This window comes from Marmota marmota, unplaced genomic scaffold, assembly GCF_001458135.2.
Source record: "Marmota marmota marmota unplaced genomic scaffold, marMar, whole genome shotgun sequence".
In the NCBI taxonomy this organism is placed as follows: Eukaryota; Metazoa; Chordata; class Mammalia; order Rodentia; family Sciuridae; genus Marmota; species Marmota marmota.
In genome coordinates this window covers 6,929,542-6,951,597 of record NW_026000137.1, presented here as the reverse complement: position 1 = coordinate 6,951,597, position 22,056 = coordinate 6,929,542, and the positions used below count along the sequence as shown (strand labels likewise).

General features: G+C 56.5%; 1 protein-coding gene across 1 annotated transcript in view; it reads left to right on the top strand.

The window, feature by feature from the left end:
- Nucleotides 1-22,056, top strand: part of Ptprn2 (protein tyrosine phosphatase receptor type N2) — a 631,370-nt gene that overhangs the window by 91,336 nt on the left and 517,978 nt on the right. The window contains exon 3 of the mRNA XM_048785405.1: nt 19,939-20,052. Within this exon, the coding sequence (XP_048641362.1) occupies nt 19,939-20,052 (114 nt within the window). The remainder of the gene's footprint in view (nt 1-19,938; nt 20,053-22,056) is intronic.

The window sequence follows — 22,056 nt, the reverse complement described above, 5'->3', positions numbered from 1 at the left end:
AATAGGCATGATGTGATTCCTTTTGTGAGCAGGAAGGGAGGAGGAGTGGAGGGAGTGGAGGGAAGGGGAAGAGAAGGGAGGGAGGAGGAGAGTGCACCCTTGCTATGGTAAAGGGCTTAAAAAGCCAGTTTTCATAAGTGCTGGTGAGGCCTGCTGAGGGCACGGTGGCCCTCTTAGCTCTGGAGGGGCCCCAGTGACCGTCCTAATCAGTGGAGACTTTGCTGGACAGCGTGGCCCCTGCAGCACTTGAAGGGTCATTGTCCACCTGTATGTCTTCTAGCTCTGAGTTGTGGGCATTTTTTTGAATAAGGGATTTTTGCAGATTACATCCAAAGACTGAAGGCTATGTATTGGGACAGTTTAGAGAAGCCCTTCACCTGGCCATGTTTTAGGGCGAGGATGTGTGTGTATTGAGGCGTGTGCACTTGGCCCCATGTGGGAAGCACAGACCCACAACCCTGTGGCCACAGCTCTGCCTCCGTGGTGCCTGTGGCTGTTGTCCTTTCCTCAGGGTGTGGACAGCTGCTCAGGTAGGAAGGTCTTTAGAGGTGGACATGACCGTGGGGAGAGAGGGGGAGTAGGCCTGTGACCCTTGGGTAAGGATGGTGCCCTCCTGTGAGAGCGGAGCCCCACCACCTGGTGCCAGGATGGGGGTCAGGCACGGCCCTCGGTGAGCACTTTGATGTTTAATTGAGCATGCGCCCAGCTTTTATATGTGCACCACTATCAGACTTGCATGTGTCTCTGCCTTTTTACTGCTGGTCTTAGATCTTGGGAGATGTTTAAAAATTGATTTACTGTTATAAACCAGAAAAATGTTCCTGCTTAGATGTAACTGAATATAAAATTAAGACGGAAGCTCTTAACAGCTCTCTTACTTGGCGGGCAGATTTGTGATTGTTTGGATGATTAAAAGATTTTTGTTGGCCTTAAATAATCCGTTTGCCTACTAACTTCCGTTGGCTAGAAAGTTATTGACTGAATGATCTTTCAGCCTTCAACGTGCTTCAAGGAAGTGGTACTTGGAGTCAGACGGAAGTCACATCTGCTGTAGTGTGAGGGTGGGTTGTGTGTGTGCCCACATGTGGGCCATCTCCTGTCCTGTAGTGCGATCTGCTTAGCTCAGTTTTGGTCACCTGCCTATCCACCCTCTCCAGGCATGGCCCTTCTCTCCTTTGTCAGTTAGGAGAGCTCTTGGCTTGCTGCTGGGCACTTTGGCCCAGCTCTAGCCCTGGCCTCCTGGAAGGTCCCCACTTGTCACAGTGACCTTGCAGACCTTTCCAGGCGGGTGTGTGTGTTTGTGTTGCTTAGGAGGAAACCATATGACCAATTTGAGTTGTGGAGACCCTTAGCAAAACGGCTGGAGCGTTGGTTGGCAGACTTTGAGTGGCCGCATGGGGTATGGATGGTGCCCTCCTTTGAGAGCGGAGCCCCCATACCCCAAGGGGTCTGGGCAGAGAAAGGCACAAATTCAGGAAGACTGATGACCCAGAGATGGAGGAAAGAAACCAGCACCAACAGAGAACAGGCCTGAGCCCAAGACTCCAACAGCTGAAGGGGACTAGAGAGTGAGCAGGTGAGTCACGGAGTCAGGGTCCAGGATCAGTGGGAGAGCCAGAGAGCCACCAGGCTTGGTGACACAGGGAGCTGGTGCTGGGGGTCTGACCCTCTAGACTGCCCACTGCGAGGAGCCCCAGGAGGGTCGCAGCAGTCTGCACCTGCTTGGCACCATGCCTGCTGAGAACAGGTCTGAAGGAGAAGGCAGGGCTCTGCGACTGGCTCTCCCCCAAAGCAACCTGGAGCCCAGAGCTTAGAGGAGACCAGATGGTAAGGATGAGCCGAAAGAATGGACCAGGTGGTTTTTCCGGTTCCTTCTCCAGTAAGCTGATATGGACCTGGGTGTGGAGGGACATGTGCCCATTAGGTCACCCTGGGAGTGGGTGGACGCATATCATGTCCCCCTCAGAGGGATCTCTCCTGAGAACTGTGCCCATGAGATGTCCAATGAGGGGACATGGTGTAGACTCTTCACTTCTCACACCTGCCATGGCCTGGGTGGCAGGCTGCTGTCTCTCTCACACCTGCCATGGCCTGGGTGGCAGGCTGCTGTCTGTCCAAAGCTCTTGCAGAAGGAAAGCTTTGGCCAGAGACTCCTGACTCAGAGGTCTGGTCACACCAGTGGTCTTTCTTGAGGCTTTGGACTCGCTTATTGGCTGCCATTTTTAATCATTTTAATTTTAAGTAAATTGCTTTCTTTATCCCTCATTTCTAGTACCGTGTGTGTTACTGCTCATTAGTGTTTATCAGCTTCTTGCTGAGGCTTGGTTTTTAAATAGTCCTGGTTGCAATGTGGTAGTTAAAGATGTTCATTTTGATGATTTTTAGTGCCGACCGTGGTCTGGAGCAGAGGCCTGCAGGTAGCCTGGCTATGGAGCCTCTGGCGGTCCCTGTCCTCCATGGTCCAGGAGCATGGCCAGTGCCTCTCTCACAGCTTTGTATCCCAGACTTCTTGAAGCTGTGGCACCTCTCGAATCAGGCTTTCTATTCATTCAGCACACTTGATATTGTTTAAATGTTATGTGAATTCACTTGCCAGAGAGCTTCCAACCTATTCATCTGCATTGCATTTGACATGCAGTAAGCACGTCTGCGCGGTTATGCAGCCTCACCGTTATCTGTCTCCAGAACATTCTCGTCCTCCCAAACCACAGCTCTGTGCCCCGAGTGCTGACTCCCTAGCCCGGGAGCTCCCCGTTCTGCTTCTCCATGGCAAGCAGGAGCCCCCAGGGCCCAGGGTCGCAGCACGGCTGCACCCACGACTGTCACAGGGTTGCAGTCAGCTGGGGACCCTGCTGGGGGCCTCGGGCTCTGGGGGCTGCTTTCACCCAGGCCTCAGGAGGGCACCCAGTAGCTGCCTGGGGTGTGTCCATGGTACCTTCAGGAGGGAGCAGAGGCCCAGCCTCCCCATGCAGCCCCTGGAGGCTCTAGGGCCGCAGGAGCCTGCAGCCCTCTCTTGCTGTCAGTCACGACCCTCCCACCTGCGCTTCCCCAGCCACACGTGTTCACATTGCTCCCACCAGCTTCATGACCAGGGAAGGGGCAGTCCCAGTCTGCCTCCCAGACGGCTTCAAGGCCTTCTCCCAAGTTCCTGCTGGGAGCAGGTAGGCCAGGCGAGCTGGCTGGGCCAGCCTCTCTGCTGTTCACCAACCTGGGAACGCAGACCTGGAGGCCTTCCCTGCAGAGGGCTGCCTTGAGTCTGGGAGTGGTCAGATTGAGGGGGGGGAGAGAGAGAGAGAGAGAGAGAGACGAGGGGAGGCAGAAACAGGGGACAGAGCAAGAGGAAGAGACATGGACACAAAGACAGGGAGAGACACAGAGACAGAGACTGGGGGAGATAAGGGGCAGAAGGAGGTACAGAGATAGAGACAGAGATGTGGAAAGGGAGCTGGGGAGATGGAGGGGGAGAGCGGGAAACAGAGACACACAGAGGCAGAAAGAAATGGAGAAAGAGGGGACAGGGAAAGAGAGTTGGAGGGTGGGGAGGCAGAGATAAAGACAGAACGGGGGGACACAGAGACAGAGCTAGAGGGACGAGTGGGGGCCTGCATCGGAGCCGGCCGGCTGCGAGCCAGGCCCACCTCCCTCTTCCCTCTCTCTAAGGGCCACGGCACTGAGTGGGTAGAAGAGGCAGGTGAGTGACAGCCACTGTCAGCAAGGTGAGGCCACAGACGATGAGCCACTCTGATCTTGGCTGTGGGCAGGGCAGGTATGGTGTCTGTCCTGCACTGGGCTGGGGTGGTGGGCTGGTGGGCAGCTGGTTACCCGCCGGGCCATGCGGCGCTGCCAGGGAGATGGCTCCATGTGAGCCCCTCTCCCCCTTTGCACGGTTCATCTTCACACCCACAGGCCTGACAGGTGTGCTGCCTGGGCAAAGGGGTTCTGAGCCCGCAGCAGGTGGAGCGCTAGCTCAGGAGGCCGGTCCTGCCACCTTGCAGCCCTGCCTCGGAGCGCCCGGCCAGGCTGGCTGCATGTCCTTCACACTGTGGCAACCACGGAGGCTCCATCTGCTGGACTGCAGGGTCACCCCTGGGGAGCATGAATGCAGCCTGAGCTCATCCAGGGCTGACAGTCCAGCTCTTCCTGCCCTGGGCAGTCGCTTCGTTTCCAGAGTCAGATCCTCCCTCCCTTTAGTGTGTGAGTTAGCTGGGGCAAGGCCTGCCCCTGGGCCCAAGACCCAGAGCTGTCTACCCACAAGTCCTGGGCACATCTCTCTGCCCTGTCCTCAAATCTTCACTGTTTTGGTTGTTTGGATAGGTCCATGGATGTTAAGGTCATTTGTTTCTACTGTTATTTTCAGAAAAAATAAACCCTGAAATCCAGAGAGGTTGAGCTGCCACAGCAGGGTCACACAGCTTGTTCATGGCAGAGCCAGCCCAACTCCTCCAGCCCTGCATTTCTCGACTCTTCCCACAAGTTTCGAGGGTGATTGTGACAGGGTTGGGTTGGTCCCCAGAAGCTGCTCCTCCGAGGAGTCAGGTTTTGAAGAGAAGCCACTCTCTGCCTCTTCCTCGCACAGCTGTGAGGTACCGTCTCCTTGGGAACAGGAGCCTTGGCGAACAGGAGCTCTGCTGAGCCTTCTGCCTTCTCTGCACCTTGGGTGCCATGTGTCCCAGCAGAGGGTGCCATGCAGAGGTAGGCTGGCACTCGTCAAGGGCGGTGTGGGCATCTCGGCAGACCAAGCTGGCCGTGTGCATGGTGGCTGCTGGCTGGGCTCGACTTTCAACAAGGAGGCGGTGGGGAGAGAACCAAGAGACTGATGAATCCACAGTGGAGTGGGAGGGGAAGGGTGGCCACCCCCAAAGGCCGCAGAGCTCTTGCCTCGAGCTCCCAGAACAGAACACAGGGGGAAAGGGGCAGCGGGTTCCCCGTCCCACCTGTCACCTTCCACTCCCCCACCTCCGTGCTGCCTGCCTGGTCACCTGTGAGGTGGTATGGGGCCCCAGGAGTGGGCAGGGAAGTTCTGCAGAACTTGATTTGGGGGGCCCAGATTCTGGCTCCTAAGAACAACCCCATCACACTTTGGGTCCCTGCTGTCCCATTCTTGGTGGCTGTCAAGTAGTACAAGCAGTTGTGTCACCTTCTCAGCTGTTTGGACACAAGTGATAGATGGCACTGAGTGTGTGTGTGTGTGTGTGTGTGTGCGCGCACGCGCATGCAATGACCAGAGCTGGCCAGGGACACTCTGATAATGTGATGGAGGTGGTCAGTGTTGACAGCTCAGAAAACCCAGGTCACAGTCATTCTGTCCTGCTGTCTCCATGCAAACAGAGCGTCTGCTTAGAAAGGACCGTAGAGAATGCCTGGTGCCGTGGTCTTACTTCAGAAAACAGAGAAGTGGAGCAGTTCACCCAGGATGGCAGAGCAGAGCTGTGACAGCTGGGACCTGAAGCCACCCTCCTTGGGCCACTTGACATTGTGTTGCCTCAGTTGTCCTTAACAGGACAGCAGGTGAGCCTGTGTCTGCAATCGCAGTTGTGCACAGGGGTGGAGAAACGGAGTCATGACCCAGCCTGGGTTTTGTTGCGTTGTTTTCTAGTAGAAGGAAGCAGGGTGAGTCGCAGACCTGCCAGGGCTGCAGCTGCATCTGATGGTGCCACAGGGCAGGGGGTGTCCCCCGAAGGCAGTAGGACCAGGGTAGGCCACCCCATCCCTCAGGACCTAGGTGTGCCACTTGTAAAGGGAAAGGGCCTAAACAGAATTTATGGTGCTGTTCTCTTTAACTCTCAGTAAGATCCTGATTATTCTAACAGTGACGGTGTGACCCACTGTTGGGAGGCCTGCTTGGGAGGAAGATGCAGCCACGGGGTGCCTGTCTGTAGCCAGGTGGCTGCTGGGTATCCAGGACCCAGAGGAGGGCGGGAGTGAGCCTGATGCTGCTCAGGAAGGTTGAAAGTTTGCTGTGTGCACTGAGCTGCCCGGGGCCATGGGAAAGAAGCTGCCTTTGACTCCAAGAGCATTTGCTTGCAGGGAGGGTGAAGACCTTGGAGGATCAGGTGCGATTTGTTGGGCCAGTCAAGATGTATTCTGATTGCCAACACTAGCCTCCCAAGTGGTCCTCTGCAGGTGCTGGGCCCAGTTAGCTGCTGGACCTGGTTGCCAAGGGTGAGGAGCCAGAAGTGGGCTTTGAGCGCAGCTTGAGGCCTCCATAGGATGGCTCAGCCTCGTGTGCGTCAGGGCTGGCCACTGCCCCGGGAAGGCCAGGACTGTTCCGGCTGTTCAGGCCTTCTAGAAGAACATCAGAGCTGGGCTGGGCGGTGCACTCCGCTGTCTCTCAGGTGCTGGGACGGGCAGCCCTGGGCACCTTTCTTTCCACTCTGAGCATTTGCTGCTTGAGCGACGGCCTGCGTTGGTGCCTGAGGAGCACAGCGGCCTGCAGCTCTGCTCTGCGGCTAACGCTCTGCCTTCGCGGGCCAGCAGCAGTGCCTGCACTGGGCAGGGATCCAGTCTGTTCTGGATGAGGGGAGAGTTCCTGGGCAGAAGCTCCTGCCCGGTCACTCACGGGCAGCTGACTCTCCCGGGGAGAACCCAGCTCATCTGCCGTTGTGGTCTAGTGCTCCTTAAAAGGACTTGCTGAGCTGGGGCTGCAGCGGCTCTGAAGCCAGGATGGCCTGTGGCCTTTGCCCTGGGCGTGGCTTAGACCTGGGTCCCACAGTTGGGCACCATGAGGGAACCCAGGTGTGGGCCAGACCTGCCAGGCCCTGGAGGGGAGCCAGCTCGGGGCCAAGCGGGGCGCAGACCTCGCCTGCCTTTCTCAAGGGCTCCCGGCCCCAAGGGGGAAGGGGGAAGGGGCACCGAGGCCTCTGTGCATCCCACCCGATGCTCTGTCCTCAGGCGGTGACGGTTCTTCCCAGAGTCCTTCACAGTCGCTGAGAGTCGTGTTCGTGAGAGGACAGGGGGTCCCAGGGTGCCCTGAGCCGACCTTTCACTTTTAGTGGGTGAATGTGGTCCTGAGGTGGCTCCGTGGGCTGCCTTTTCTCCTTGGGCACCGGCAGGTGCTCGGCTTCTCAGCCCCTGGGCACTGTGCATGGGTGGCTCACGTGACTCGGGCCCCTGAAGAAGCAGTGCACTTGTGCCTTTTGCATTCCGTCCCAAGGCAGCGGAACCTGAGGCTTAGTCTGGGGTTCTCACCTGAGCTGGCCAGTGAGGGTGAGTGAGGCTCTCCTCTGGCCTGCAGCCAGGACTGAGGAGCCTGGACAGTGGCCTGTGTGGGAGTGGGCAGGGCCGCCGTCAGCAGGGATGGGGCTCAGGACCTCGCATGTCTCTGGCAGTCCAGTGGTGGGGACAGCATGTTCTGAAGTGCTGTCACTGTTCAGTGCCCAAACCTTTGGCCCTGGAGCTAAAGACAAGTGGTGGCAGGCGTGGGTCAGGGTGCCTTGGGACAGAACCTGTCCTCTTTGTATTCTGATGCCTAGCCTTCATGTGTGCTGGGCGAAGGTCTCCAGTCCCGTGTGCCGGAACAGGAACCTCACGAAGCTGCCCTGCAGGGAAGGGGGCTGGTCAGGGACATTGATCCTGCCAGAGGGTGTGGAGGCAGGCCAGCATGCTCACCATGGGGATGCCTTTGTCCAAGTGGCCTGTGTGGAACAACCAGATGACTAGGCCAGAGTCACTACCCCCAGATCCAGCACATTGTGGGAGCCCTTTAGGGGAGGACCAACTGGAAGTCCCACTGGGTCCCACTGCAGTGAGCAGGTGCCAGATGGTCAGGGTCTTGGGCACAGCGTCTTCTCACAGTGGAGGACAGTGCCCCAGGAGAGCGGGTGCCACGCTTCTCCACGAGATGCTGGAAAGCCACAGGTCCACCTTGCCGACTGAGAACCAGGAAAGCCACATTCTGGGGCATCAGGAAGCCCATGGAAAAGCCATGTCATCTGCTGCAGGGACCCTAGAGCTTCCCAGGGACGCAGTGGCATGGACCCTGCCGGGAGCAGCCCTCCTTCCCATAGGAATGCGTGTGCCGAGTCCGTCTGGGAGGCTGTGCTTGTTCCTGATCTCCCAGGAGTCCATTTGGCCAGCATGATCTGACCCTTTGCCTTGTGGATGCAGGAGGCCCGGGAGTAGTGTGGTGACCTGGATCCGCATCTGCAGCCATCACGGGGCCTTCGGGTCTAGTGCCAAGGAGGAAAGGACCCTGTGCAGGCCTGGCTGAGGGTCGGCACCCAGCATGGCGAGTGCCTGCAGCCAACCAGACCCTGAAGAGGGTTTAGGTGGGAGTCAGATGACCGCAGCTGCCCCACTCATCCTGCACCTCTTGTGTTTTAATGGGTCACACTGCAAGTGAGCAGGTGTCAGATGGCCAGCGTCTTGGGACCTCAAAACTGTGCCCCCCAAAGAGCAGGTGCCACGTTTCTCCAAGGGACGCTGGAAAAGTCACAGGAAGTGCCTTTGCCCCCAGTCCACTTGTGCAGGAGAGTCCAGCCTGAGGGCAGGTGGCTGCTCAGGTCATCGAGGTCCCGTACACACGGGCCTGCAGCTGTCAGACAGGCTCCCTGGGGATGGCTCCCAGGCCTGTCTGCCTCGAGGTGGCCTCTGTCAGCGCTGTGGCATTTCCGGGCAGGCAGCTGGCTCTCCCCTGGCTTGGGGCAGGCCTTCCCTCTGCAGCACAGTGGAGCCTTGGCTGCGCGCTCTCGGCAGAGAGCAGTGCTGCTGAGCCCAGGTGGTGGACGCTGCCCGGGGGAGCTGCCGTGTGAGGCAGTGCCCAGCTCTCGCGGGGGCCCCTCCTGTCCTGCTCGCCTGCTGAAAGGTGGAAGGGGCATGTCCGCATCTGCTGCCCAGGTCCTGGGCCTCCAGCTGTGGTTCTCTGCAGTTGAACTAGAGAGGAAGGTTCCTGGGTGAGCCTGGCACTGTCTTCTCAGGTGACCACCTGTGGGGCCTCCTCCACTGTTGGCTTTGCTGATTCCTGAGCTAGGGAGGCCTGGCTTTCTGAGTCGGTACCCAGTTCTGAACACTGTGGCATTTCATCCAAACCCACTTCTTGAGTCCGGTTCTGGGCAGGGCAGGGCTATGAACATCCTCCACGGAGGCGCCTCGCCCACCTGGCTGCGAAGCAGTCCTGGGGCTGTGGCTGGAGCCAGTGCCCCATCACAGGAGAGCTCTGTGGAGGCCCGTCCTGTACTTCCCCAGTGCTGAGGCCGACCTCCAGCCTGGAGTGGCTTCCTTTGTGCAGGTGTGGATTGTCATTGTCACCTGTCCGCACAGTCCGAGCCCCTTGGGACTTGGCCCTGCCCTCTGCTGTGGGTTGCCTCGAATTCTCAGCAGTCAGGGGCTGGCTCCTTGGTGGGTGTATCTGGGTGTGTGGAGGGCACTGGTGCAGGTGTCTGGCCGAGGTGTGTGGGGCTGGCCTTCTCTGCATTGTGAACTCTGGGTCTTGTCTTGGGGCCTGTGGGTGTGCAGCGTGTGTCCACGAGTGTGGACTGAGATGAATTTCAACTCATTCTCGTGACTGGAAATGCCGTGTCAAAACCTGTTGCCTGAGAGCAGTTGTTGCTGTGGTCCAGCGGCAGTGGGGCCCCATGCGGACATCTGCCGCCCTGCCAGGTCTGCTGGGCCTGCTGCCAGGACAGGAGCCATCGCAGGCTGGCCTGAGGGGCTGGCGGCTTCCCCTGCCCCGTCTCAGGCTCCTCCAGCAGGGCTCGGGGGCTGGCTCTCCACCTGGCCGGCACTTGCTGTTTCTGGTTTTTTGACGTAGCCTGCTATGGAGGAGGTGGTGTCTAGTGGTTCTGATCTCTGTTTCCCTCATGTCCGTGACGTTGAGCACCTCTTCATGTGGCTGTTTTCATGTCTTCTCTGGAGAGATGCCGTGTGCCCTTTCTTAAAGCAAGTTGGTTTTGTGGAATTGTAGGAGCTCTTTATGGATCACACCTTTATGGATATCAGGTCTGATCTGCAGATGTCTCCTCCCGTCCTTGGGTTAGCAGTGTCCTTGATGCATGAAAGTCTTCGATCTTTGTGGTCATGTTATTTTATGTTTGTTCTGAGATGCTTTTTAAATGGTTACCTTTTTAAATATCCCCATCCGTCTTGACTGTAGCCTGCCCGTTTCTCAAGGTCAGAGCCCCCCCCGTTTCCTACGTGTCTTCTGATGGAGTGCGGTGGAGGGTGGACACAGGGCCTCGGCCATGGCTTTCTGGGAACACAGAGGCAGCTGAGCAGTGGGACCATCCTGATTCCCAGTCCTGAGCAGAGCTGGCCACTGTGGACTTTCACCGTGATCCGCGGGGTGGTGGCCTGCAGTGCCCGGCCTGAGCACCCAGAGGGACTTGTGGTCTGCGGATTGCTGTGTTGGTCAGCATCGGCTGAGGCTAGTGAACGCCTCGGCCTCAGTGGCTTGAGGTCTGAGCTATTCCTCCCTCGGCTTGACCACAGGGTCCTGGGCCCTTTTGCTTGTGAGGCTGAGGCTTGGGGCTGCTCAGCCACAGGGAGACGCGCAGCAGCCGGGGGAGAACCAGGACGCGGGGGTCTGCCTGTTTCTGAGAGGTGGGGCCCCTATGGGAGAAACGGCTCGTCCTGGGGCAGAGGCCTTCAGAGACCTGGTTGTGGTAGGCACAGACTCGAAGAGCAGTGTGCTCCTGCGGCCCTCCTTTCTCTCTTACCCACCAAGCCCTGAGAAGTTTGTCTTCCCTGGACTGAGGCCAAGCAGCTGCCATGTGAAGTTCCTGAGCTTTCTGATATTGGGACCACTGGGTGCCCGCAGCCAGTCACACAGTCCTCCATGACGCAGGTGGTGTGAGGTACTGATAAAGAGCCTGGGCTCTGCCCCCAGCCTGCCCGCCCTGGGCTGTGTGACTACGAGTAAGTCACTCCACCTCTCTGGGCCTAGTGTTCTCGGTAGTGGAAAGGGGCCTTGGAGGTGGGTATCACTTAGGGCTGAGTAAGGGCTGAATTATATATGCTTCAGCCTGGCACCAGCCCATGGTAAATCTTATGTGGCCTCAATCCTATGTTGAGAGGTGACACACGAGGGCCACAAGGATCTTGTTAAATGGGTCAGAATTAGACATTCTATCTTTGGTGTAACTTTGACAGCCACGTTTCCTAACCAGATACAGGACCGCTGGTTCTGGCAGTCCAGGATGGTGAGGTGGCGACCATTTAAAAGAGTCTGGGGTGTGACTCCTGGCAAGGTTGATGGCTGTGAGACGCGGGCAGCCCAGCCCCTGTGTGCCTTGGCCTCCTCGTGGTGTAAGAAGGAGTAACAGTGATTACGTGGTCCATTCTCACTGCTGTGGCCCGTGGCTCATGAACAACTGAAGTTCAAGCCCCTCAGCCCTGCGGGCTCCGAGTCAAGGCCAAGGCTTGCTGTCTGGCGAGGGCTTCCTGGTCCTGTGTCTCCACATGGCCGGGGCGGGGATCCCGCTGGGGTCTCCTAGAGGACACTTACCCTTCATAAGGCTCCATCCTCGTTGGCTTTGTGCCTGCCCAGCCCACGACCTACAGTCGTCAGCTTAGGGGGCACTCTGTATGGACTCTGTGGGAACCTCTAGTCCATGGCACACCGTGGCAGTGTCACATCGTGGGGATTCGGTGAGTTGTTACAAGACAGAGGCTTAGAAAGCATGAGTATGGCGTGAGTGTCCTGGGGCTGTGCTCTGCTCTGCTCTCTGTCCCACCCGGCATGGTCTTCACCTCCTAGAAAGAACACTACTCACATCGGCTGCGGCTGCCAGGCCCCCACGAGCCGGCTGCTGAGCTGAGCAGGTGGCGCTCACACGGCTTTCTCTGTGCAGGTGTGTACTGGCAGCTGCTCTGCAGGGTCCCTCTGTCCCACTGCCTTCTGTGGCAGGTCATTGCAGTTCTGCAGAAACCCTTGGAGTCCAGGAATTTCCAGATGAGCAGGCCTGGGCTGATCAAAGGTCTCATTAAGGACTGAGCTGCTCGTCCTGCCCCAGCAATCCTGTCTCAGGTGAAGCCCAGCAGCTTCTGGACCTGGCCTGGGAGTTTTGAGCCCAGTTCCTGTCAGAAGCCCTTGGCTGCTGTCTCCCAGTTCCCCTGGGCCCTCCTGGCATGTCTGCGCAGAGTCTGGGTGCTCGGACTGCCGCAGGTCCCGGAGGACAGAAGTGTGCTACAGCCTCCCTGCAGAAAGGCACGTGGGGTCTTCCAGGGAAGAGCCCCGTCTCAGGGTTGTGACTGGCTGTCAGCATGCCTCCCGCATGGGCTCCCTCAAGTGTGGGTCACGTGGGAAGCCCTGGGGGTCTGCCCCATTGCTGCGCAGTCACCCTGCTGCTGGCTTTCGCCGGGAGGGGCCTTCCAGGGCATGCTCAGCCGCTAGGGCTACAGGACTTGCAGATCACAAGGCACCTTGGCAAGGCAGCTCCGGCCTAGAGGGCGTGAGACAGGGCGTGAGACAGGGGGTGAGACAGGGGGTGAGACAGGGCGTGAGACAGGGGGTGAGACAGGGGGTGAGACAGAGGGTGAGACAGAGGGTGAGACAGGGGGTGAGACAGAGGGTGAGACAGGGGGTGAGACAGAGGGTGAGACAGGGGGTGAGACAGGGCGTGAGACAGGGGGTGAGACAGGGCGTGAGACAGGGCGTGAGACAGGGCGTGAGACAGGGGGTGAGACGGGGGTGAGACAGGGGGTGAGACAGGGGTGAGACAGGGGGTGAGACGGGGTGAGACAGGCAGGGCCTGAGGAACTCTGGGAAGGAGATAGTGCGGAATGGAAGAGTGGTCGGGTCTGGAGCAGCAGGAGACCTGGAGGACGAAGGCCCCAAGGGCTCTGCACGGTGGAGGGAGATTACTCTTTATCGATGGGGTCCCTGGCCCTGATGCAGGCCCTGAGGATGGGGTTGCTGGCCTCGTCACTGACCTGTAGGTGGGGTGACTGGCCTGGTCTCTGGTCTGGGCATGTGGACATCAGATTGGGGACACTGGTGCACCATGTGAGCTAAGTCTGTGTGCCTGTGAGTGTGTAATGGGGCATACGTGAGAAGGAGCATGTGTGTGAATGCATGTACATGTTTAAGTGTGTGCATGTGTGTGTATGGTTCTGTGTGAGTGTATCTGCACATGTGCATAAATGTCTGCTTGTGATTGTCTACGGTTATGCATGTGCACACACATGAGCATGTTACACGGGTTGTGTGCCTGCAAGTGCCTGTGTGGGAATGTCTGTGAGTCTGTCCATGTGTATGTCACAGACTCAGTCTGTGAGTGAGTCTGTCCATGTGTATGTCACTCGCTGGCCCATTGCACGGGGTTCATGTGCGTCCTGTCTACATGGCAGCTCCAGCCCAGTCAGGGCCAGAGGTCCTCTGCTGTCTGTCTGGATAAAGACTGGTGCTGCCTGGAGATGGCCACCAGGGGCCACTGTTGATGCTTTTTCCTCACCAGGCACCCAGGCGACCATGCTTGGATGCAGGCAGTGAATGCAGTGTGGCGCTTTTACTTCCTCTGAGGCACTTCCTTCATGGACTGATGGACGCCTGCCTGAGGCAGGTGAAGCTGTGGCCCCATGACAGCAGTGCTCTTGTCACCTGGTTTCCTGGCAAGCGCAGTCTGTAGCTATTTCTTGGAGCTGGGTTAAGTTCTCTGAATGCATGGCTCCTATTCTCCAGGCTTCCCACTCACACTCCCAGGGAGGTGCTGTAAGACAGACTCTGTGGTCCTTTGTCTGGGCAGCTGGGTTAGCCAGTGGCCCACAGAGAATGAATGCACTGGGTGTTTCCTGTATACAGTGTGGTGCAAACATTGCTCACGTCACAGGCCACTGTGTTGTGACCACAGGCAGCAGCAAGCTGGGCTCTCCTGCTTGCTCTCGCTGCGCCAGCGACTCTGTTCATTGGGTGGCTTATTGAGTGCGTTGCCTGCCCGGTTACTATTTCAGGTCACCCTCCAGTGTACCCTTCCACAAAGCTGCAGTTGGGGCTCCTTCCCGGCCTCTTCCTGCTCCCAGATCAGGAGCTCTCTTCTGCCATGTCAAGGGAACTGAGAAGCACAACCCCGGCTGCTGTTTAGCTGGGAGGGCTGTGTGCTGATGATCGGACAGCTGTGTGCACTGGCCCGAGTGATTAGTGCCGACATGATCTTTCCACTTTGAAATCCAAGTCCTGCTATCCCCACGTATTTTCAAATCCTCAAGTCCTGTAGGTCTCTGTGAAGAAAAGTTAAAAAGGCCTGCAATCAATAAAAATAGGTAAAGTTGTTAGAAAAAGGAGAAGAGAAGGTGAAATTGTAATGGATTCAAGGAGAGCAGTTTTCTGAAATCCTTGCTGTTAGAGCCCGCACAGTTAAGAAGAGCCGTCACGTCACGTGAGCTGCCCCCGTGGAGAGGGAGACCGACTGACAGCCGTGCTCTTGTCACCTGGGAAAGACGCCCCAGGGTTCCCCAGGGCCTCCGGGTAGGGTTGCTGTGGTAGGTGAGTGTTTCTCAGCAGACGCACGCACCTGTGCGTGTGTGTGTGTGTGTGTGTGTGTGTGAGGTCCTGTGGTGATCTCTCTTAGGCACTTCCCACGTGGGCCTGAGTGTCCCGGCTCCCTCCCCCAGGCAGCCTCTCACGTGGGCTGGGGTGGTCTGCTTCCACACTGGCTGAGTGTGCTGTCAGGGAGGTTTGGTGGAGGGACCCTCTCACGGTGGGACCCAGTCCAGCTTGTTGCAGCCACACTTCCTGGTGGTTCGACTTGATGATTCTGGGCCCTTCTCTGAGAGCCCCAGCGCTGAGCAGTCACCCTGGGTGAAGGATCTGCATCTCTGTGTGCCAGGATTCCCTGGAGGGACCTGGTAACAGTACCCATCCTTTGTTCAGAGCCAGGGTTCACTACAAGTGTCCATCCCATGGGTGAAGCCAGGGGTGGAAGAGCTGGGAGGAAAGCAGCCCCTGAGCCTAGGCAGGAGGGAGGGAAGGGAGCGATGGAGCCTCCTCCAAGGAGACCTGAGCCCACCCCACCCCGCAGGGAGCCCCTCTCCAGCCCCTGGCGAGCTCTCCAGCAAGTCCTTCCAAGTGCTGGCCAGGAGGCAGACTTGTAAAGCTTTGCGGATTCCAGTGAGTCAGGCTTCTAGCTAGTGGTGGGAGATATTTGCATAAACCTCACAGATTTCTTCAGAAAAATGGGGAGATAGCAGTTAAACAGCTTCTCATCTCTCTTGAGTCCACCCGAGTGCAAGGCATGCTAGCCGATGTCTGCAAGATGCAGAGGCTGTGACAGTGACTACCTGCCTTCCGGGGACTCATGGAGCTACTGCGAGAGGGTGGGGCTGGAGGGACAAAGAGGTGGTGAGAGGAGGTGGCTTGTGGGCTGTGCTGAGTGCAGGAGCATGTGCCTGTGCCTGTGAGGGTGTGAAAATAAGCACGTGTGCACAAGTGCCCATGCTTGTGAGTTCATAAGTGTGCATGTTCACATATTAACACGGGCACAGGTGCACCTGAGTGTCTGTGTGTGTGTGTGTTTGCATTCGTGGACATGTCTACACCTGTAAGCATACAAGCAGTGTGTACATTGTGTGGGACTGAGGGTGTGTACATGAGAGTGCTGTGTTGGAGAGAGAAGCCTGTGGAAGCTCGTGCATGTGTACAAGTTCCATGTGTAGTCCCACAGACCAAGAGAGGAGGGACAGACTCTAGGGCCTGAGGCAGGGCGGTGTGAGTGTTGGGTGGGGGACAGTGACTTTAAGAGTGGAAATGATCTTGCCTGGGGGAACAGTGGGCCAACATGTGCTGGCTAAGCAAACTAACAAGGTGGGCTCTTAATAAATATTCTTCTAAAAATCTGGCAAAAAATTAGCACTTTCCTTTCAGATGGAAGAAACTGACCCTCCCTCGGGATCCCTGATCACTCCTGGAATGTTCTCTCGGCTCTGGGAAGTCAGCCAGAGCTGGAACGGCTACTCCCTTGGGTGCCTCTGCTGTCCTCAGCACTGTGCACTGGCCCCAGGGCTGCTGGCTTTATCTCCTGCTCTCTACTGGGAGGGGAGGCTCCCTTCTGGAATCCTGAAGACTCCCTAGTCAGCTGAGCTCCCCACGATTCCGAGTCGTGGTCCACCAGGTGGTGATGCCACTGTCCACAGAGGTATGGCAGGTGTCTCCCTTGGGCCCGTGGCTGCCAGGGTGGCCTCCGTCTGCCCAGCTCTCCAGCCTTCCTTCCTGCTCTGGACAGATAGCCCAGGACTGCTTCCTGAAGGGGCTTGCCTCCTGCAGCTGCCTGCAGTCCACTGTGCTGTCCTGTGGGTCTACCTGGGAGGCATCCCTGCCCACCTGCTTCTCTGGTCTCCCCCACTCACACATTCCTTCTCAGGGCAGCCTCCTGAGCAAGGCTCCCAACACACTGTCTGTGGCCAGCCTTCTCCATGGCCCATTGACAAGCATAACAGAACCACCATGGGTCTGAGCCTCCTGAAGGTGAGCCTGTGGTGTCCACCATGCCCCTCAGCTCTCTGTCCTGCCCCTCCAGGTTGTCGCTCAGCAGAGGGATGTGGAGCCTTCCAAGGCAGACCACAGAACAGTGTGCACAGGTGCATGGGTCGGTTCCTGCATGGAGATGTCTGTAGTGTGGGTCTGTTGGGGGAATTTGGGTGTTGGTATGACAGCGTCCCGGGCCCTCGTGCTGCATTTGGCTGTCCGTGAGTCTGTGCTCACGTGAGTGCATGCGACTGGCCACAGACACCCGTGTACACCTGGATTGTTTGAATGGTGATGACGCTGATCATGGTTCACCGGGAGAACCCATCGTCTCTTAACCCATTCTCTGTTATCTGCAGAACTAGGGCCTCGCACAGGCCAGGCAGGTACTCTACCACTGAGCTGCATCCCAGCCCTTTTCCAAAAAAGTTTTATGTTGAGGCAGGGTCTCACCGAGTTGCCCAGACTGACCTCAAACTTGTGACCTTCCTGCCTCAAGTTGCTGGGATTACAGGTTGAACAACTGCACCTACATAACCCATTCTGGTTTTTCCCACATTTTTAATTGGTGCATTACAGTTGTACATCATGGTGGGACTTGTTACGTATTCGCACATGCACACAAGATAACAGTATAGTTTGGCCAATATCTTTCCCCAGTATTCTATTTCTCCTTTCTCTTCCATTCTCTTTCCCCTTCCTCTATTCTATTTATCTCCCTTTGATTTTCGTGAGACACCCCCACCCCCGCCTTTTCTTTTCTGATCTCCTGTGATTTTCATGGTTTGTGGGATGTTTGCACTGTGAGCCTAGGTACAGTGGTGGAACTCAGACACCGTCAGTTCACACAGCGCCAGTTCTTGAAGGACAGACAGACCCTCAGCCTGAGAGTCTCACAGTTGGGCTCAAGGTGTTCAGTCCATCAGGAGGCCGCCTGGGGGAGGTCAGCCAGGTTCAATCTTGGGGTCCTCGGTTGGTGGGAGGCCTCCTGGGGACACTGAGACACCATTCTGAAGGATCGCCTTTCAGGCAGTCCTGAGGGTGATCAAACACCCAGGTGCCAAGAGCCTGATGTGGCCACGCCACTCCTTGGGACAGTTCTAGGGGTGAAACTGCCCTGGACAGGTGTGGTGGCTTGTCAGGCTGGCTCCTCTGCGGTGGCCCCCGTCTCCCCCTCTGAGTCTCAGGAGCCTCCGCTGTCAGATTTAAGTTCCCTTCTTCAGTTTTTTTTTTTTCTGGTCTTAGTCTCTGATATAGTCCAGGGGCAAAGAAAATCAATGATTAATCAAATCTCAACTTTCAAATTAGTAAACAAAATTAGTTAATTTTAAAGTAGAAATAACATCATGTGTTTAACATTCTAACTGTATGTTCAAAGGAAAATTTCAAGGAAGTCTAATAACACTATTCTGAGAATACATTCATAACATTGTGTGCAAAAAATCAGGTTTAAGGAATGATACCTTTGTACTTCAGACAAAGACATAGCTTGTTTAGAAAGTTCCAGAATAGATATGACTCACCTTTGGCTGACTTTCCTTATGAAACCCTGAAGGATTGCAAGTGCTTCCTTGGGGAGCGATTCCTTACCGTGGCTCGGGAGTGCTTAGACACCCCGAGACACCCTGGTCAAGTGTGCGCTACCGAGCCCCACATGGCTCTGGTTGCCAGTGCACAGGCAGCCGTTGGCTGAGGCTTTGCCGGCCCTGACCCAGAACTTCATCTCCACAGGGCAGTGTTTCCTTGGCATGAATGAGTGCCAGCTGCGCTGATCCTGTGTGTTGAGTGCTGCGCTGGGCACCGTGGGCAAGGGAGCCTTCTTCAGGGCCCTGGCCTGGGCCCCAGCCTTGGTTGTGACACTGTGGCCCCCTTCCTCATTTGTGAAGATGGGGTGGGTCCCGCTCAGTGTTCCCACGTGTCATGGCTCTACCTGAGGAGGAGAGTTCTAGGTGTGCTCAAAGACTTCTTTACTTTCGCCCTCCTCCCTTCTTCCTCTCCTTCCCCGTCCCTGACGACACAGCACCACGCACTGTTCCTCTCTCTGACATGTGGAGGAGTGCGGATGCATGCTCGTGGCCGTGTGCAACGCAGCATGACAGCTGTGCTGGGACAGGGGGTGGGGCGCCCTGTCCCCACAGCAGTTGTCCCGGGAGCCTCGGTGGCTTTACTTTGAGTGAGGGCTGGGACGGGGCAGTGTGGTGGTCCCTGCTGGGGAGGACCGGCAGCTGGCATAGTTCCTCTTCTGCTGGGCCGGCCCCTTATGGAATTCTCCCGTCTGCACAGTCCCACGGAGATGATGTGGTGTTGTGATTCCTGAGTTTGCTTTCTTTCAGTCGCAAGGCAGTTGGTGCAGAGCACGTATGTCGTATCACACCAGCAACTGAGGCAGTGGGCAAATGCGCTCCTACTGATCCAACTTGTTGCATTTGAATGGCCTTCTTCAGCCATACTGCAGTGAAGCTGTCACGGACAATAGGGGACCTTCCCTTCTGTGGCTGGGGTCTGCAGATGGCTGCTGGTGTGGGAAGCAGAGCCCTGAATTCCTCCTTTGTTAGTCATAGAAGGTGATTTGGATGTTTGACACCCCCCACCCCAGGAAGCTTGTCACAAAGTGAACAGTTCGCTGGAATAAAGACTAATTAGGGCCTAAATTAATTAGAAGGTGTGGCTTGGAAGGATGTTAACAGCAGTCGTCCCCTTACTACTGCAGCGGGCCCCGACTTCTGTCTCGGAGAGCAGGCCAGGCGCTCTGTGCTCTGCAGGGCTTCCGCCAATCCTGGGGCCTCTGAAGTGAACACTTATGTTTCCTGGGCGCTCTGTTTTCACCTGCAGAATTGGCCCTGAAGGCGACTGACTTTTTGTCACGAGGTTGTCAGCAGCAAGTTTCAAAAGTAAAAAAAAAAAAAAAAAAATGTGATTTAAGAGTGAGAGAGATGGGGGAGAGGCTGGGCACCCAGTGAGAAGCAGAGGAAAGCCCACACTGCACTGGCTTCACAAGTTCTAACTTTACATTCACGTTCTCCATGATGCTCAGTTTTTAACTTTTATTTCATTTTACTTTTTTACCTTTCAATTAACGTGTGTGTGTGTGTGTGTGTGTGTGTGTGTCATTATTTTGTTAAAATTCTTTTTAGGGTACAGGACTGTAAAGTGTATTCTGACATATTATACATACACAGTGAGGATCCCCTTCTAGTGGTGTATGTGATGTGAGTCACGCTGGTCGTGCATCCGTACATGAACACAGGAAAGTGATGTCTGTTCATTACACTGTCTTCCCTGTTCCCTCCCCCCGCCTTCCCTTCATTTCCCTCTGTCTAATCCAGTGAACTTCTACGCTCACCTTCACCCCCTTGTGTGTTAGCGTCTGCATATTTGGTCTTTTTTATTTAAGCAAATCTTCACTTTGCAAATGCTTCTGGATTGGAATTGTTCTCACGTAGTGTGAACGGGTTTCAAAGCCTCAGGACAGTGTGTGGGACCTGTCTACTTCCTGAACATGAGCCCTCAAATTCCCCCTCTTCTCTGCCTTCCTCTTCCTGCAGATGGACTGTTCGGGAGGTGCCAGAAGGTTCCAGCTGTGGATACCTACCGTTATGACGCATCTCCACTGGCTCTGCAGCACCTGAGGGCCACCTTGCAGAAGCTCTCCCGCACAGGTAGGCAGGCGGGGCCCTGCCCGGCCAGGCCTGCGCTCTGCAGGGGCTTTGCTGAGTACCTAGGCCTCCGGTCGGGGCAAAGTTAGGGTCCTGGTATCCAGGAGAGGCCCGTAGGGCTTGCACCAGGGAAGGGGGAGCCCCATGGTGACTGGTCTCAGGGTCAGGAAACTTGGCCTGCTCCTGTGTGCTTGGGATTTCAGGGGTGAGGGACACTAGGATGTGATGTGTGCAGCCAGAGTTCAGCCCTGAGGGGGTCTGCCTGGCCAGCTGTCCTCATGTGGTGTTCTGTCCTATGATTTTGTTGTAGGAAATTCGTGTTCCTTCCTCTGTTTACTTCACTGGGGTGCTAAGAAGATGATTATCAAAATCACAGTAATTTAAAAATAATTAATTTTGCTGCATACCTGATTCATATATGTATAGTTTTGCTTTGTGTGTGTAGTTTTGAATTGAGGGGCACTGTCTCATGAGACTGGCCTTATCCTCACTTGTTACTAAGATAAAGTCTCGCCTGGGCACGGGCCAGTCTGAGGCCACATGCAGCATCACAGCCCAGAGTGTGACTGGTGAAATCCATGTCTCTCAGGGTCAGGGTTTGACTATCCTGGCAGCCAGCCTGGAAGTGGGAGCCAGGAGCTGGCATCGGGGCCTGGACCATGCCTCCACACTTACTCCAGGGCCACCTGCTCCCCAGGAGCTCTGCTGCTCCATGGACAGCTATGGTCAGCAGGACGGGAGACACTTCTCGGCCTGCTTTTGATGCTCCACAGGTGCACTGGAGTTCTGCAGACTGGCTTCCATCAGTTCCTGAAGCCCAGGTCTTTGGGCCAGGGCACGCACTCTCCCTGTGGTGCTGACTTTCGGGATTTATTCAGGGAACTGGAACCACTCAGGCCCTGTGTGTGCCTACTAGGGACCCCGTCCTGCTGCGGGGGGAGCTGGCCAGCTTCTGGGTTCCTGTTTTGTGCCTGGAGCTCAAAGCCCTGCAGCAGGCGGCGAGGACAGGAAGGCTTTGGAGGGCGGGGAGGCTAAGGTAAGCTGGAGCACACAGGGTGGCTGGGCTGCCCTGTCTTGCAGCCTTGACCTCAATGGTGAGGGGCTGCAGCCACCCTCCCCAGAAGACAAGACCGTGCCTCTGCTGTGTGTTTGGGTGGTGTTCACCCTATCTCCCCTGATTTTTACTTGATACCTTGATACCCTGCGACTTAGATCATGAGACGCAGAGTTGACCATGTAATAATATAGCTGGGAGCATGTCCATATCACATGAGTGATGTGGAATGTCCAGCCCTGCTTCCGCAGGCAGTGTGGGCTGCCTTAGCACCCCTTCTTCCACTACCCACTGCATACCTCTCTCCCCTCAGGGAGTCTCCACTTGTCATGGCTCCCCACCTGGGGCACACAGGCCATGCTGGGCATTCTGGCGGTCAGTAGTGCTGCATGAATTGGTCTCTTACAGTTCCCGTTGACTCTGTCCTGGACATGAAGCGCTAGAGGCACTATGCGTTTCTGATGTGATTCTCCTTCCTGCTCAATGTAGCTAGTGGGTCACACTGCACGGAAGTGAGAGAGGCCTCCCCATTTCCCCCTTGGCTCTCTGACCCATACGTCCTGGCCGGGGGAAACAGTACCCATCGTATTGGAGGCTCCTGAGGACCCTGCCCAGCCCTGCAGGGTGCTGCCACCTAGCAGGAGCTGCCAAAGTCTCTTCAGAAGCCACCCACCCTCAAAAAGCCAGCTTTCAGATGGTGGGGAGCAGTGAAAGGTCACAGAATCCTGTGGGCATGGGCCCACTACTGTACCTCCTGGGAATTCTTTGTCAAAAGGTGTGTTGGTCTTTTGGACACTGTGGGTCCACAAGGATGCAGTTTGGCAAGGTAGGGCAGGCAGGGAGGGCAGATCTGTATGCAGAGTGGTGTCTGCCGCAGAAAGGTGCTGTCCCTTCCGTCAGAGGTCCGGTGAGATCCACCTGCCATCGGGTTGCTGACTGGTGGTACCATGCTG